Below are 17,911 nucleotides of genomic sequence, written 5' to 3' on the forward strand. Positions count from 1 at the left end.
GCCTTGCTGGGATTTGTTGCTATAGTCTCTGACATGTCCCTCTTCGTCTTTCGTTATGGGACTCAGATTGCCTACCTATTGTTGTACATCAATAACATCATGAATTCGCTATGACAAATCTTGGTGACCTCCACTAATTTTCTTGGCATCTCAGTGACACGGTCCACTTTGGGCATGTTCTTGTCTCAACATCAGTATGATATTTATCTTCTTCAGTGGGTTGGTATGAGTGATTGTCATTCTACAAGCACTCTAGTGGACACCCAATCCAAGTTGTCTACTACAACAGGGGAGCCTATTGCTGATCCTATAGAGTAGAGGAGCATCGCAGGCGCCCTTTAGTATCTCACCCTCATGAGACCAGACATCAGTTATGCAGTTCAGCAGCTTGTTTACACATGCATGACCCTCGCGAACCTCATCTTGCGCTTGCCAAGCAAATTTTGAGATATGTAAAGGGGACTCTTAGTCACGATTTGCATCTTCATGCTTCTTCAACTTCAGTTCTCATTGCTTATTCTGATGTCGATTGGGTTGATTGTCCTGATTCTCGTTGCTCCACCTCGAGCTTCTATGTTTATCTTGGAGACAATCTCATCTCATGGTCTTCCAAGAGACAACCAATAGTTTCACGCTCCAGTGCCGAGGCAGAGTACCGAACTATTGTTGAGTGTTGTTGGATTTGCCAGCTTCTCCAGGAGTTACACCTTCCTCTTCAGTCTGCCACTGTTGTCTACTATGAAAATTTCAGTACTATCTACATGTCCACTAGCCCTGTTCAACACAAGCGCACGAAGCACATAGAGATTGACACTCACTTTGTGCGAGAAAAGGTCTCTCTTGGTCATGTTTGTGTTCTTCATCTGCCATCCAGTATGCAGTTTGCCGACATCATGACAAAAGGGTTGCCGACCAAGCTCTTTCTTGAATTTCAATCCAGTCTTGGCATCCGTGAACCACCAGCTGCGACTACCGGGGGGGATAGCACATTGCTTATTTTTGGTAGTCTAGGATAGTTTCCTTAACTTCTTAACTCTATATGGTTAGTTTGGATCTCTTCCGTTAGTTGTGCATATCCTAACAGCTGTTGTATCTTGTATACTTGGGAAACAATCCCTAGAGATTAATATATAATGCACCATGTGGCTTTGCTTGCCATGTGCAGTGATTAAAATCTCTTTCTCCTTTTCTACAATTCTGGTACCCAATTTCCACTACTTTTTCGCTTGCTGATGACTGGTCGCAATATGTGGTGGGCAAAATCCTAGAATGAAATGTGCATGGTGTTTGTATTGTAACATTTCTAACACTGAACCAGTATCTCCAGGTGAAGGCCATCTGTATCTTATATTTGAGTAACCCTTTTCAGAGTTCTTCAGTAAAAAGATTGCAGTAAGATACCAAAAAATATATGAAAATGAACAAATAGTAGTGCACAAGAGCACATAGAAAACCATGAGTTCAGAGAGCTCTGGTGTATGCCACATATTGACATATAGTGTGGATTAGCCGTTGTGTGTAGTTCATACTTCAGAGTTCTTTTGTTTTCTAAGAGAGCATATTTGAGGACGCATACGATCCACTCACACCACACTCACGCGTGAGCGTACCTTACACACGTCAATGAAGAGATTGGACGGTACTAAGCCTCGAGTGTGCGGGAAATGCGCACGCATGCGTACCCTACACCTAGCATGGAACCCATCCGGGGGTAAATGGGTAGAGCTGGAAATAAAGCTCGAGGCTACGAGCCAGCTCGAGCACGAAAAGGTTCAGCTCGGCTCGATTTGGCTCGGTGGCCAAACGAGCTGAGCCCGAGCCGCTTGCCCAGCTCGGTGGCCAAACGAACCGAGCCCGAGCTGGCTCGCGAGTGGCTCGCTGGCTCGGTCCGGCCCAACCCACCTGATAATACCACTACGCCCGTCTTTTTCCTCCTAGGATGCACGCCCCTCTCCTTCCCCACCCCTTCCGTCAAAGCAAGAGAGCCATATCACCGGCCTTTCCCTTCCCTCCCTTCTGATCCGCGCCCAAAGATACATTTTTCCCTCTCTCATGCTGCCATTTCATGACCACGGTGGTGGAGGGGACACCAAGAACCCATCAGGCGGTGGAGGCGATAACCCCTAGGAAGTTGCGGCGGTGGGGGTGGAAGCTTTGCAGGAGGCCGGAGTGCAAGGGACATACCAAGAACCGGAAGGGGAGAAGGTGGATGGAGAAGGGAAGAACAGCAGCGACGACATGGGGGGGGGGGAAGGAGGATGGCACGTGCAGAGATTTGGTCCTAGTCGAGGATCCAGAGGTAGTCGCCGTCGAGGATCCGGAGGAAGGTGCGGTGCTTTTTCTTGCAGAAACTCTGGCCATGGATGTAGTAAAGCCCAACTTCCGTCTTGCCCACCGTTGAGCTTCACTTACACCCCGACTCTCTCCACCTCATAATTTCTCGATGAAGGCCCGACCTGACGAGCTCCATGTGCAGGGCGGTGTAGACGCCGATGACCAGATGCGAGATGTCTAGGTGCAAGGCCTTTATCCCAGTGCGTGCCTCCCACTCTATCGCCCCTCGACCCCGTGGGAATCGTAGATGTGGCGAGGTCACCGCTCGCCGTGAGGTGACGCGATGGCTGTAACATCTTGAGTTTAACATGTTAATTAATTGAAAATTTCGCTCCAAATTAAAACTTTTTGTGATTAATTAGGCTAACTAAAATCAATGAGATATGTATATAAATATAAATATATATATATATATACCAGTATGTATACATTCATATATTAAATGTATTAAGTTGACCAGGTATTCCAAAATGCACTAATATTGTTTCCAAAATAATCACTGCATTAAATTGGTTCATATGCGTTGGTTTATGGTTTGAATGTCTCTCAATTTCAAATCTATTCTTAGATTCTATTCAGCTCAAATCTAATTTGATTCAAATCACCTTCCAAATCCCAGAGTGTTACTTCCAAATCCAAATTCAAATGTCCCCATTTGAATTTATGACAAGACTAAACTTGAATCTAAATTCAAAAACCCTCTTTTGAATTTATTCTAAAACTCTACCTCTTTTTCTTTTTTTCCCTTTATCCTTTTCAACTATTTTTCCTCGGGCTCAATCTCTCCCTCCCTTCTCTCTTTCTCAGCCTAGTTAGGCTGGCCTTCCTCCCCCTCTTTTCTCCCCCGCGTGGCCTAGCTAGCCCGACTCCTTTTCCCATTTCTTTCCTCCGCGCTCGGCCCACTCGTGCGTGCTGTCGGCCTAGCCTCACCACGCGCTGGATTGCTTAGTCGCACGCCCATGCCTCCATCGTCTTCCTCCCTCCTCCAGCGTGACACAATGCCACACTGTCCATGCCACTGCGTCGGTCACCTTCTCTGAGAAATATCACCACTACACCCTCTGCGTTCTTGCTCTCTCTCTCTCTCTCTCTCTCTGCCCATGCTTGCGTCGCCCATACCACTGCGCAGCGTGACTTTCATGCCCACGCGCAAGCGTGGATGACGCAAAGCCCCGTGTCGTGGGAAAAATGGTGGGTGCCACCTTGCCGCAGCACTTCACACCAATGTCCACCCTACGTCACGCGCCCACCGCCTCATTGCACACCTTCCCCTCTATAAATAGCGCAGGCCGAGCCCTCTTATTCCCCTTTCCACAATTCACCGCTGCCACCACCACCATTACACACCACCGCAGCTCACCGTTATCGATCCACCATCCACATGCTGCCCAGGAGCTCGAGGAGTACGCCGTCATCCTTGTGTCGCTCTCCATCGGCTAGAAGCCCAATGGGAGCTCGTCCGCGTCGATAGCCGAGCCGCCTCTGCCGCCACTGCTCCATTGCATCGCTAGTCGCCGGCTAGCTTCTCGCCGACCTTGAGCTCAGTAAGCATCCTCGTCCCCTCGCATATCCTCTTAGTTACTGTATAGACATCAACGTGCCTTCTTTTCATGTAGTCGCATGCAGTTGTGAGTCCCCCCCCCCTGACCGCCGAAATTCCTCGTCGTTAGTGACACTTAGCCCTCTCCTGAGTCGGCCTTCGCATCGTGTTAATCACGTGGACCTAGCCAAAGGATTGCAGGTGGCCCAGAGCACGCTAGAGTGGGGGAGGTGCTGCCTAGATTGCTTGCGCCACCGCCGTCAACTCCGGCCACCATCTGGTGTTGTCCTGGTCTCAGCCCATCATCGATGAGCCCCTAGACGTGTTGTGTAGAAGCCCGGCAACCACTCCTCTCAGAGAACCCCCGGCCGGAGTGTGAATTTGATGAGCTCGCTGGCACGGCTCTGCCGTGATTCCTCATTATCGGCTGATCCCTTTCACCGCTCAGTGGCGTCACGCGTCGCGCGCCCGCGTGCGCATGGCCTGGCCACCTTCCGCGTACCGCTCAGCCTGGCCAAGCAGGCCGTGGCCAGGCCCTGTAGTGGATGGCCTGCCAGGCCGGCCCAGCTCTGTAGCTCGCTAAGCCAGCCAGCCCAAACCCGAGCGAGCTAGCACTGTGCAGCCCAACACTATACAGCCTAAGCCTAGTCCAGCCAATCCAGGCCCGAACCCGACCCAATTCGAGCCCATTTTAGCCTAGCTAGTACTGTTCATATGGGTCTCATCAAGTCACTATTTATGTGGGCCTAGGTTACTGTTCAGTGGGGTCCCACCTTTGGGCCCCACTTATAAATAGTGTAGTTTCGTATTTTCCCGATTAAATTTTAGATTAAATATTCTAGGAGTCATAAATTCTCCGTTCTAGCTCTAATTCTGGTGATTCTTTCACCAAAATTAATCTAAATTCAAGATCTATCTATCCATCACAGTGTGATATCCATTAGGGCTCATTTGGCTTTCCATGTGGTGTTATTCGATTCTTCCCAAGTATAGCATGTTAATGATCGTAGTCACAATTACAGAACCATCAGAATTCTGCGAGTGTTGTGTGGGAAGTGTCAAGAGCGAGAAAGATCCTGACTACATCCAAGACCTTGAAGAAAACCTCAGAGAAGGAAATTCCTATCTCCTTGATCATATTGAACCTATGTTTTCAGATAATTCACATGATCAACTAAAACTGGATTTATTATCGCATGTGCTATGTATTGTGCTTTTCCAAACTACTTGCAATAGTTAAATTTATCAAACAATTGTCATGCCTTAGATGTCTCATCCAGAATACATATCATCCTAGGATTACCTGTCGTTAACTATATTAACGTCAGATGATATCATGACAACTAGCATGCTTAGGATTGAATACGTCTCATCGGAGGCGTCGTTTTGAAATGAATCACTTCGAAGATAACTATTCATTGTTTAAACAATTTTACTCATATACCATGAACCCTTTTATAGTTGTGAAATTCTTGCTGTACTATGGGATATGGCGGGGATGTGTAAAAATGGGTGAAAACTATTGTCGGATGATGAACTCCTCAAGCGGGGATCCTGAGGGACCCCCTTTGATATTCGGCTGAGTGGATAATTCTGAATCTACCTCGTACGTGGATTTAGTGCAAGTATGAGAGATGTAGGCGGGACGGATGATCGGATGCTAGTGGGAGTAAATGCTCGAGGGATTTTAGACAGGTTCGGGTCACACGGAGCGTAATACCCTACTCATATGTGTATGCTATTAATGCTCTAGGAATGCCTTTCTCTGGATCTCTTGTGTTACAAGGTTTTTTGTCTAAGTCTAGAGCTTCAGTCTTCAAGTGCCAACCTCTATCTGTGTGCTAGAGCTTCTTCTTCTTCGATCCGTCAAAGCTTGTCTTCCGCTTGTTCAACTTCTAAAAACTTGTCCTTCTTTGGAGTGTACCCCCCCTTTTATCCTATCGGGGAAGGCTTGGCATGCCTAGAAAGGAGGGCACGAGTCCCCATAAGCCATAAATGGAAAGCAACTATCATGGGGCTGCAGTTTGATGTTACGGGGGGTTGAAAATGCGCCCTTGGCCGGTCTTGTCGCCCATGACGCCAGCTTCAGCAGGTGCAGCAGGGGGGGGCCACCGGGCAGCCGTCGAGCAACCCCGCGTGCCTGTCGGGTCAGAGCAGGTATGACACAGCAGGGCGGCAGGCGATATGCCTCGAGCCCAGAGACGATATCTCCTAGCCTCGCAGGGTGACGTGCGATGGGACCCGTCGCATTAAATGTTCTCATGCCTTCCTGCCAGGCGGTGGCAGGGACTGGCGTACTCAGTACGACAGGCGTGGGGGGAGTGGTTGAAAGTGACAGGTCATGCTCCCTCTTAAATGCGGCATCGGGCCTCTCACCAATTGACACCTCACCGCTGAGCCCTTGTGGGGTCCACCGGTAAGGGGCTTCTCAGGTCCTCGGGGAACTCTGGATGCTCGGGGACTACTGTTCATAGCCTCGAGTGCCCTCTCCCGAATATGTCGCTTCTCGGTCCTCGGAGAACTCTGGGTGCTCGAGGACCACTGTTCATAGCCCCGAGCGTCCTCTCCCGGAACTATGTCTTCTCGGGTCCTCGGGGAACTACGGGTTCCTGGGGACCATTGTTCATGGCCCCGAGCGCCCTCTCCCGAAACTATGTCTTCTCAGGTCCTCGAGGAACTACGGGTACTCGGGGACCACTGTTCATGGCCCCGAGCGCTCTCTCCCAGAACTATGTCTTCTCGGGTCCTCGGAGAACCATGGGTACTCGGGGACCACTGTTCATGGCCTCGAACATCCCTCCCGGAACCGGGTCTTCTCGGGCCTCGGGGAGATGGCCCCTGAGGGAAGGCGCCACGTGGCATCTGCTGTCCTGGCCTCGGGACTCGGGGACCCCTAGTTCCCATGTCACCGACAGACGTCCAGCAGCAACTGTGCAACACTAGCTAAATGAAGAAGCGGCATTTATTCGGAGCCCTGGTCTTCCACAGTTGCTTAGCTCCAAGGATCATTGCCTGGCCGATGAAGAAGGCCTGATAGGCGCTAGCGGAGGAGTAAGCATTCGAGGCTGACCACTTCCAGATAAAATGATCTGGAGTGTTGGAATCCAAAATGAGGGAGTCTAGCCGATCCCAGAGGCAAAGATAATCGACCAAAACCGAAACCGTGAGGGCACCAATGATGTCACGTATACAAGCTTTATCCCTTAGGGCCTCGTTGACAGTGCGAGACTTAATGTGATGCTTAGCGACTGTATGGTAAGCTTTATACCTATTTACTTCTCCATTGCGTGTGTGCTATCTCCTTGGGTATAACGGGCCATTGACAAGATCCGTCAGGCGTTCCTGTGGAAAGGAACCGAGGTCGTTTCAGGTGGACTTTGCCTTGTGGCGTGGTCTCAGGTGTGCAGGCTAAATCACCTCGGGGTTTAGGTCTTCTCGATCTAAACCGCATGGGTCGGACCTTGTGTTTAAGATGGCGTTGGCTTAGGTCCTATTTGTTTCTCCTCTGAATTCTGGGTTTTGGATTGTGGATTGTAGAAGCTCACCTTGAATGGATTGTGGATTGTGCCATAATCCAGATATATATTTGCAAAATCTACTTTCAGAATCTAATTATTTGTTTGCAGAATCCACAATACACAATCCACAATCCACGATCCAGAGGCAAACAAACATAGCTTAAACCCAACAAGATTTGGTCCGGGCTGCAGCTCCGCACGGGCTAATCACTGAAGCTATGTTCCAAGTTTCTCTCACGGTGGAGGTTGGAAACGGGAATAGGCCCTTTTCTGGCACGATAACTGGCTGGAGGGGCTCCCCTCAATTCGGTCGCCATGGCATCAATGGCTGAAGACAGACAGCGGCCGACAAAGCCGACTATGACAAGCACAAATGCCAAAGTCATCAACCTCGACACAAGCTCAGTATTCACTGCTTCTCCAGCTTACCGTGCGCCGCCCTTTTCCCAGCCGAACTGCAGCAGTATGCCGCCGAATGGCGTCATGAGAACTCCAGCTCCTCACCTAGCTGCATTTTCTATATATGTCAGCAAGCTCAATGGCCCCTGTTGCTCCGCCTCTCCATGCAACGCAGGCCGCCGCGGCGAAAACCATAGGCGGCCTTGCACCATCAGATACACTCCCACCCGGTGCTGTGGTTGCTCTCAGTGATCTGCCAATTAAGATGGAGCGCGACGGTACTCTGACTTATGTTGATGCTGCTATTCCTCTACCTGGTGGCGTGATGCCGGCTGCAGCGGGCACTGCGGTTGGAGTCCCCGGTGCAGCTCCGGCTACCTCTGCCACTGCCGCTCCTGCGCCCTCCGTGACCTTAGCTTTGCCTGCGCGCAAGGCTCAGTTTGCTGAACCGTCTGCAATCCGTGGCGGGGCGAGCTCTTCAAGACAATTTTGTTTCAGAAACTGCATTGTTTAACTATATTATTATTATTATTATGCATATCCTGGTCACTTCTTGGCAGCGATTTTTCAATATCAATAGCAGTTAGATCAGCTTAGTTTGCAAGAATTGCGCATCCAGATTCACGAACGGGATTTTTTTTAGGACTCCAGTAGGGGAATTCCCTACTGCATGGTGCCGAACGGGATTTGATCAAATGAAAATAATCTTACTCTTCTGATCGAGCCTTCTTCATTTCTCCAGATAATAACATGTAAATATGCACTTAAAATATGTTACGCTAACTGAATTGCATTTACTGAACAGAGACGGGAGTTACATGGTGACAGTAATCAAGGGGAGCAGCATGCCAACCTGCTACTGAATCAGGGCAAGCCGGTGGTTACTCTCAAGATAGAGGGAATAGGCCATGTTGCTGGATGCTGCAACTTCATGATAGAACTTATATCTTCGCAAAGAATTGATTAAACAAACTGACTTTCTGGTGTGGAAGGAAAACTAGCGATTACTAGCTAGCGGGCCGGTTCTTTTTTTACCGTTACCGTTCTGTTAGTTTTATAAGTACTGTTATGCTACCGGCAATGTATTTCTATCTCAGTGAGAATTGTCATTCATGCGAACAGGCTTGCAGCGTGGTGGTGAACCTCCATAGGTGGAGGGGATCTGTCGGGGGCTCGAGCCCTCGGTCTCGCACCCTGTCAAAAGCGGAGGCTGAAGGCTCCGGGAAAGAGGCCCAACGATTAAAAAAAATGTCATTCATTGGATTTTATTAAGCTGGCAAGTACTTGTAAAATGGCAAGTACAACAACTTAGAAGTTAGTGATCTGTTTGAGCATCTTCCAAGTAGTATGATTCGGTTGTGCCCACTTTACAAGTTGGTGTACTCGCCATGCCATTTACAGATTTACTCAAGTTAAATATGTTTGTTTCCCCAGCAAATTTGGCTGCAAGAAGGTTGGCTGGTAAGTTTGCAATCAGGGTTGGGGGCGAGTAGGGAGTAGGTGGCACGGCGAGGCGGTGCGCTGCCGATGGTGGCAAACTAACATGCCGATTGCATGAAGGGCAGCCACGACACGCTACGGAGAGTGGCAGAACACCAGGGCGGGAGCAGGGGAACCGGTTCAACGGAGAAGGAGCTCAACGAGCATTGTGCGCACTAAGGTACTGGCACCTCACCTCACAAAAATACCTACTTACCCACTAGCTTTACTAGACAAGGTTTAAGCGAAGACCTGCAAGTTGAGGCTGATATATCCGAAGCAAAACTTTTGAAGAATTGCCTTGGACACTACTTTTAATAACTGGGAATACAAATGCGGAATACAAATGCGGCTATGCTTTCAATGATCAGTTCTAGCACTCCGTGGCCTGTAGTTTTTTCGCTGAATTCTTTAAGCATTTCCATCTTTCAAAGACATTTGTGACATCTTAGAGCAAAGCTCATCAAAATTGCTCACTAGAGGAACCAAAAGGAAAAATCAGACTGAGCCCAGATTTTTTTAAGGGGTCCAGACTGAGACCAGACTGTGATTCTGCCATGCCATGATCCAGTAATTCTTGAGTAGCAGACCTCCATAGCCCACATCTACCTTTCAACGGCCAGCGGCCTAAAGTTTGCTTCTCTGGCAAAGAAAACAAAAAAAACGACATCCTTACTCTCTTACTCAGGTCCTGGTACAGAAAGCTCCCAGGTAACCAGTAGTCTAATATAACTAATTATGTTACTGTGGAAAGATGACTCAATAAAAACAGCTTATTGAGAAGTTATTCAAACAATTTTCAGTATCTCCTCTATAAAGCATTGGTCTCTTACATTCAGTTGAAGAGGAGCAAGCAAGAAGAATGTAGCAAGTTTACAATGGTACATGAAGGCGAACATGAAACAAAATGGAACTTAGCTTCATACAGTCACAGTAGCAGCTTCATCCAATGCAATAACTCCGGGAAGCTCCTTTCCTTCCAGCAATTCCAAGCTGGCCCCACCTCCCGTTGAAATGTGGCTCATAACATCCGCAACCCCAACCTTCTCAACAGCTGCAACAGAGTCTCCACCTCCAATGATAGTTGTGACACCCTTGCCGCTAAGCTCCGCCAACTTCTTTGCAACAGCCTACACAAGAGATATCAGGATTAAGTTTTCTTCATTGCCACCTTTTGTCAGTTCCGTAGTAAAGTTGCATCAGCGTATTTGAGCAGAGCTTTACCTCAGTTCCTACAGCAAACTTGTCAAATTCAAAAACACCCATGGGCCCATTCCAGATGACAGTCTGCGTTGTCTCCAGGGCAGAGTTGAATGTAGTGACAGAATCTGGGCCAATATCCAGCCCCATCCAACCATCAGGAATCGCAGATGCTGCAACAACCTATGGAAAAATTTCATGGTCAAGTTTCTCCCTTTGCAGAACTGAGAGGTGCTTCAACTTGACCATAAAAAAGGCTGCTGATAATTATGCTGGATAATTAGGAAATAACAAAATGTAACAGACCTGGCTATTAGCATCAGGAGCGAACTTATCAGCGATGACAACATCAGTTGGCAACAAAAGGGAGACACCCTTTTCCTTTGCCTTTGCAAGGAGAGATGTTGCAAGCTCAAGTTTGTCTTCCTCAACCAAAGAAGAACCAACAGAGAGTCCTTGTGCTTTGTAAAATGTGAAGATCATACCACCACCCAAAAGAAGGATATCACATTTTTCCAACAGGGATTCAATGACCCCGATCTTGGATGACACCTTTGAGCCACCCACAATGGCAGCAAACGGGCGTTTAGGGCTCGAAACAGCTCCAACAAGGTAGTCAAGCTCCTGTGAATTGATTTTGTAAAATAATAAAAGGTTCAGATTGAGCTTGAGAGGGGCAAAGAAAGAAGAATTAAAAATTTCACTTTAGATAGCATTTTTCCTTTGATACTGTCTCGCATAATGTCAGATGAGTTCAAGAAAGGAACATAAGACAGAGAAAAGAAAGGTAACCTTCTGCAAAAGGAACCCTGCAACAGAAGGCTTCAAGAACTTGGTAACTCCCTCAGTCGATGCATGTGCCCTATGGGCTGTTCCGAATGCATCATTAACATAAAGATCTGCCAGGGAGGCAAGCTTCTTTGCAAACTCTGGGTCATTCTTCTCCTCTTCCTTGTAAAATCTAACGTTTTCAAGAAGCAAAACACTACCATTGGACAAGGAGGACACCAATTTTTCAACTTCTGGGCCAATAACATCATCAGCTTTTTGTACCTATATGTGAGTATAAACATGGTTTAGTAAGAGCACTCAATTAGAATGATTCAGTTCGAAGTATCAACGATGTAGAATAAAAGAATACCTGAATGCCGAGAAGCTCAGACAACCGTGGTACAAGGGGAGCCAAGCTAAACTTGGGAGTAACACCCTTAGGACGACCCTGCACATCCAGAGGAAAGGGGGATGTGAATCACACTTGGATGACATGAGCAATCATAAGCAGCTGGCTGTGAATTTAACATTGGATCACTCTTTACAAAATGGCTTGCTATCAAATAAAGCAGGGGCTTTAAAAGTATCACAATTTATATTGAAGAGGAGATCATTGGTGATTGCCGTGGTGACCAATCTGAGCAAAATACCTAATGTTTTAGTCCAGCTATCTTTTAGAGAAACTATCATTCAACATAAGAAGGAAATTCGCAACTAATAGCCAGTGTGCATATATAATGTCCCATAATATGATGAAATGCTACCGTTCTACAGGTCTCGAGTTCCTACATTGTGGGTATGTGAGAAGAAAACAGTAAGATTCCAAATTTCATAAATAGAAGTTACAGATAGATGAATAGAGTGATCAGATTTTGTTTTCTTTATAATTTGATTGATTTTTTTAGTAAAAGATTATGCTCCTAGAACCTTTGCTGCTTTGCAGCAATGATCAACTTGTGCCCAAAAAGGTGCAAGTCAGCTGTCTTCAAGATAAACTAAAATCATTTAGCACAGGAAGCAAATTCACAACTAATAGCCAGTCTCCGTATATTAAATCACTAAATCAGATGATCACAAACACTCGCATTATATGATTCCTGAGCTCGTACATTGTATTTGTGCGGCATGAGCACTACCTTTTCATGTAAAAGGTGAGGGAATGGGAGGCCGGAGGCTTACCAAGTGGCTCGAGAGGATGACCTTGGCGCCGTTGCTGATGAGGTACTTGATGGTGGGGACGGCGGCGCGGACGCGGGTGTCGTCGGTGATGTTCTGGTTCTCGTCGAGCGGCACGTTGAGGTCGGCGCGGACGAAGACGCGCTTCCCCTCGAGGTCGGCGGCCGTGAGGTCCCCCACGCTCTTCTTCGCCATGGTGGCCATGGCACGGGTCCCGCGCGCGGACGACGCCTGCCGGCACCGCGACGCCACGTGGACCGCCAGCCGCGCGTCGCCCGCAGCGAACGCCAGCGATCGCGCCGGCTGGCACGCCGCGGCGAGCCCCCCGTGCCGCAGCGGGGCGGCGGCGGAGGCCGCCCTGGTGGCCGCGCGGGCCGCGAGCGAGAGGGAGGTGGGCGGTGCGGCCGCGGACGCCATCGGGTTCGGGTCGAGCGGAGACGAGACGAGTGACGCGGGATCAGGGCGGGAGGCCGGGGGGGGGGGGGGGGTTGGGGACGTAAAGAAAGAGGGCTTTGTGGACGAGAGGAGCGGGAGGGGATTTGCTTATCGCTGGCGAGAGGTCGGGACGATGGTTTCGGTGGGTGGGGGGGGAGGAGATGGCGGCGGTGATCACGGCGATGGCGACGTTTAGGGGCTCGGTGGCTTCGAATTCCCCTGCCCAGTCCCACACTTCGGGGAAAAAACTAGATGCCGGTGCGATGGCAAAAAAAAATGCAGAGGAGGCCACTGGATCTGTCCCAAGCATATTCTGCCAAGGAATTGCTAGATCTCAGTTCATTGCAAATTTTTGCCGTCGATTGTCGGTTCTGGTAGGGACTAGGGAATTCACCGCGGGCCATCAGAAGGTGCAACTGCAAGCTTGGCAAAACTGGGGCAATGGCAGCAGCGCTGGCGAGTGGGGAGGTCAACGTCCTCAGGTAACAGCGTGCCAGTCTTTTGCAACCTCTTATCATCATGTTGTCGTGGAACGACGTGATTTGTCACCACTCTTGAGTACACACATCTCCATCGATTCCATGGCCACATTGGTTAGCTATATATGTTACTTTTGGGTCGTCACCTTTTAGTTAGAATGAATGCAAAAAGGTTAGCGCGCCTGTCTTTTGCAACCTCCTATCATCATGTTACACCACGACGCAGTAAAACTGTCATTTCTTAGCAACAGCGTAGCCTCCACACACCATAGAGAATAGCGATTTTTTTTTTTTTGACACCTCTCGACTGGGTATAAATGTAGCATCTGTTCGAACAAACACACGCACACCATACACCAACACACACAGACCTACATCTATACGAAGCAAAGCGTCTTTCTAGGAATCGACGAAACCAGTTGGTTCCGTAGGTGACGGGCACATCACGATCCCCTTTTAGCTCCACGCATGAGAGGCAGACCTGAAATTAAACAGAAAAACCCGGTGCAAACCCACGTCGAGCGACACTCGAACGCGCGCTGGCTCAGGCGCACGCGCCGTCCTTGCCAACCGAGACGCCGCTCGGATGCAGGGAATAGCGATTGACACAAGGGAAGCCAGGGAAATTTTCCCATCAATGGACAAAGTGTTAGGAGACAATTTCTCCTAATCACATGTCTTCGGCCATCTCCCTATTTTGCCTGATCGGCAACAGTGCTGCATCCAGCACACGCACATGCATTGAGCATTGTATACTTGGATGTAATCCTAGATTAGCTCTAGCTTTATTTCTCCAGCTAGATAATCCCTATATGAGAGCATGTATAATGACTTGTTTAGAGGAGATACTTATGGGAAAAAATTAGTTTTTTTAACTGCAGTAGCACAGTTATTTAGGTGGAGAGCAAGATGCTTACTTAAACACCGACTAATATTAGTGCTAATAAGATAGTTAACTATATTTTAACACATGTAGTCTTTGTTTATATTAAAAAAATTAAGCATATATAGTCTTTGTTTATATTGAGAACTACAATTTTTATATAGATGTTTAACACTCTTTTTTCTTAAGCATTGGCTATAAGCATCTAAGTATTGTTCATACGCTTAGTGCTAGTCATAAGTGCTTACCTTTCAGCCTTAGCAGTCAAGCCTCCTGGCTATATATGTACACCTGTATCGATCAATAGAATTAACGTGTGAAGCTTTCCCACAATTTCACAAAGATACACACCACTCCACACGGCGCGGGTCCTTCAGCAAATGAAGGGCAGCTAGGCGAGCTCCTCACTGCAGTAAAGGCCGGGCTGCTGAGCGTACCCCTGCTTGGACAGCAGCTCCCGCGCTCTGAGCACCAACTCCTTGTTCGTCATCGCCCCGTGCTTCTTCCCGGCGAGGATGGCCTGGATGGCGTTGCTGAGCGCGCCGTAGGACGTGCCGTCCCGCGTGGTCACGTCCGCCGAGACCTGGATGAGTTACATAATTACAGCTCAAAGCTATTAACTTTTTGCAGTATTTAAAATATTCGAAACCTTAAATTTGATAACCAGAAATTCCATATTTTATTTCTTCGAAATACTCGATACTTCAAAATTTTATAACCCAACATTTGAATTTGAACTTCAAATATTCAGTTTTTATAGCTCCAAATTAAAACTTTTATACATCAAAATTTAAGACATTACATGTCGCTGTACTTGGGTTTAAAAGGCAAGATCAACTAGTAACAATAATAAACTCACAAATCACAACCATCATATATATATGAAAATGCAGGTTTATAGTCTGTGTAAGGATAGTGGGAAAAAAACTATTTTTTATTTAATGTTTTGTAAAGTACAAAACAAATGTATCGATGATGTTGTTAAAATGTAATCTCAGATAATGCTATTTTGTGCAGAAACAGTCCATTCTCAAGTCTGAACATAAGCATAGCCACCACACACCAGAGGAAGTGACAGTGTGCAAAGATTACAGCTGACAACCGCACAACCGATGGTTCAGCATATGAAAGCCACACTGGCCTGCTCGTCGCTGCAGTAAAGGCCAGGCTGCTGAGTGTACCCCTGCTTTGACAGCATCTTGCGCGCTTTCAGCACGAGCTCCTTGTTCGTCACCGTCCCGTGCTCCGCGAGGATGGCCTGGATGGCGTTGCTGAGCGCGCCGTAGGACGCACCCTTCGGCGTGGTTGCGTCCGCGGAGGTCTGGTCGGTCTGGCACCCGCTGATCAGGACGCCGTTGCTAGGGACCCTCGCCGTCGTTCCGGCGTACACCTCCTGGACGCTGTGCACTTCTTGTTTCATGGCCGGCTCCAGCTCTTCTTCTTGCTTGCCCTCCAGCTTAGCCTTCCAGAATTCCTGTGCCAGGGCGCCCACGAAGCCCATGACGCCGCCGTGCTCGCCCTGCTGCAGCTTGCCTAGTATGACCTTCATGAACTTCTTGATCTTGGGGCTGGCGTCATCTCCGAAGAGGTTGAACAGCGTCATCCGGATTGAGCCCACATCAATATCGTCCTTCCCAGTCTTCTCCTTGAGCATCTCGATGAGCGTCGAAAGTGGTAGCGACCGGTTTTTGATGTGGACATCTGTCGTTGAGTCTGTGTCGATGTCTCGTGGCTTTTCATCACTGTCGTCGCCGTGACCGCTCTGCCCGTGGCCACGGCGGGGCAGGTGGATTCCTTGAGACTCAAACACGTCCCGAACGGTCTCTTTGAGGAATGAACGGAAACTGGTACTAGAACCAGATCGTTCTTCTAGTTCCCGGCGCTGGGCCTGGTTCTGCCTAGTGCTGTGCCCAATCTGTTCCTTGGTCTTGTCAAGTAGTCCACCACTGTGGCATGAGTCGGAAACTATGGTGAATAAACACCCATGGGGGACTTTTTGCACAAGCTCTGTGAAATCTTGGTCTGCAGTGCATGAAAGAACATTAGGATGGATTGAAAAGAGAAATATATGAGTATGATAGCTACTGCTCTACCTCTATGAATGGACCATCCGAATTCCAAATCATGAACTAGGTAAAGTGGCATACTCTATTCAGGCATGGTTGCTTGCTTACTGGTATTTAAAAGGGAGTTTTTGGTCTAAATTGCCACATTTCACAATTGTCGAATGGTCACTTGTATATTAGTTCGACTTGGTTCGTTTGACAATGCAACCTCCCTTGCATAGAACGGTTTCAGCCTTTCAGGAATTGCATTTCCAACTCTCAAACTAGAAATTTACAGTGTCGTATTAATCTGGTAAATTAACTACATGGGTGTACTACACAATCCGGATCTTAATATTATAGAACCCTCATCTTTAAAAGATCCCAAATCCTAGTTATGACTGTGTCTGTATCACCAGACATCTGAAAGACTGAAATCGTTTGAGCTATTGGCCTCAAATTCTATCCATTTCTGAGAGCAAAAATCTTTTATGCAGTATGAAATCTTAGTCATGTAGGAACCAATCCAATCATATGCTTACATTACCACAGTGCTAGTCAGAAATCGTAACAATCTGATAATGACCTTTTCAAATCTCACGTAGCATTCGATCCCCACTTCTTGATTAGTCTGACCCAGAACGACAACAAAAGGCACAGCACGCGTAAACATCTCACGCACCTGTGATAAGGTTCATGTCGCTGGGCACGATGCACTCGTCGTAGCCGGTGTCGTCGTCCTGCCCGGTCTCGGCCGGCAGCCGCGTGCCGTGTCCGCTGTAGTGGAAGAAGAGCAGGTCCCCGGGCCGCGCGTCCCCGACGAGCCGCGCGAGCTCGCGCCTGATGTTGGCTCCCGTGGGCAGCACCTGCCACGAGGCCCCGTCCGCGTCGACGAGGACGCGGATGTCGGACTCGTCGAAGCCGAAGCGGTCGACGAGGCAGCGGCGCATGCGGGCCACGTCGTTGTGGCAGCCCTTGAGCTCCGCCTTGGTGCCCGGGTAGTTGATGCCCACCAGCACCGCGCGCTTCGCCCCCATCGATCCTTCGGGCTCCTCGCGCGGGGGTGGGTTGATCGGCGGTGCGGGTGCGGGCGGTGGCCAGCGGCGGTGAGGGCCACGCGGCGGCGGCGCGCTTCGGTTCGGTGCGTTCGAGGAAGATGGTGGTGACCGGTGAAGGCGTTGTGGATTTTGGGTTGGGGTGCCGAACTGTCTATCGGCGTTCCGATCTGGCAGGTCGCGTGGGGTTGGTGGCCTGGTGGTGGGGGCGTGCGGTAAGGGAAAATTCCATGCCTTTGAGGACGAGCTATAAAGACTATTTATTTATATTAAAATTTATATTGGATAGATATATGAAAAAAATTATAGATATAAAAAAAATTAACTGATAAATAGATATCAAGAGAGATAGACAAACAAAATAATTCGTGTATCCAACCTCTCATGTAGAGTTACCCTTCTCGGACATGTAAGGTGGTCATCGCTGTCCACAGTTTCCTATTGGTGGATCAGCTACTTGTGACTCGGTGTATATATATACATACACACATATGTGTGTGTGTGTGTCTATATATATATATATATATATATATATATATATATATATATATATATATATATATATATATATATATATATATATATATATAATATTTA

The 17,911-nt window shown here is 48.2% G+C and overlaps 2 protein-coding genes across 2 annotated transcripts; both read right to left on the minus strand.

Annotated features, from left to right (window-relative positions):
- Nucleotides 1-10,029: 10,029 nt before the first annotated feature.
- Nucleotides 10,030-13,177, minus strand: LOC133884574 (phosphoglycerate kinase, chloroplastic-like). The gene is given in 8 exon segments (XM_062324032.1): nucleotides 10,030-10,400; nucleotides 10,495-10,653; nucleotides 10,777-11,094; nucleotides 11,263-11,523; nucleotides 11,612-11,689; nucleotides 12,421-12,941; nucleotides 12,944-13,007; nucleotides 13,010-13,177. Coding segments are annotated over 8 exon segments (1,764 nt in total). The 5' UTR covers nucleotides 13,163-13,177; the 3' UTR covers nucleotides 10,030-10,190.
- A 1,941-nt stretch (nucleotides 13,178-15,118) lies between these two features.
- Nucleotides 15,119-17,528, minus strand: LOC133885903 (metacaspase-5-like). Its single transcript, XM_062325669.1, has 2 exons — nucleotides 16,942-17,528; nucleotides 15,119-16,236 (listed from the first exon to the last, which is right to left on the minus strand). Exons 1-2 carry the CDS (start codon nucleotides 17,294-17,296, stop codon nucleotides 15,332-15,334), a joined length of 1,260 nt encoding a protein of 419 aa, XP_062181653.1. The 5' UTR covers nucleotides 17,297-17,528; the 3' UTR covers nucleotides 15,119-15,331.
- Between the last annotated feature and the right edge of the window lie 383 nt (nucleotides 17,529-17,911).

This window comes from Phragmites australis, chromosome 11 (genome assembly GCF_958298935.1).
Source record: "Phragmites australis chromosome 11, lpPhrAust1.1, whole genome shotgun sequence".
Classification (NCBI taxonomy): Eukaryota; Viridiplantae; Streptophyta; class Magnoliopsida; order Poales; family Poaceae; genus Phragmites; species Phragmites australis.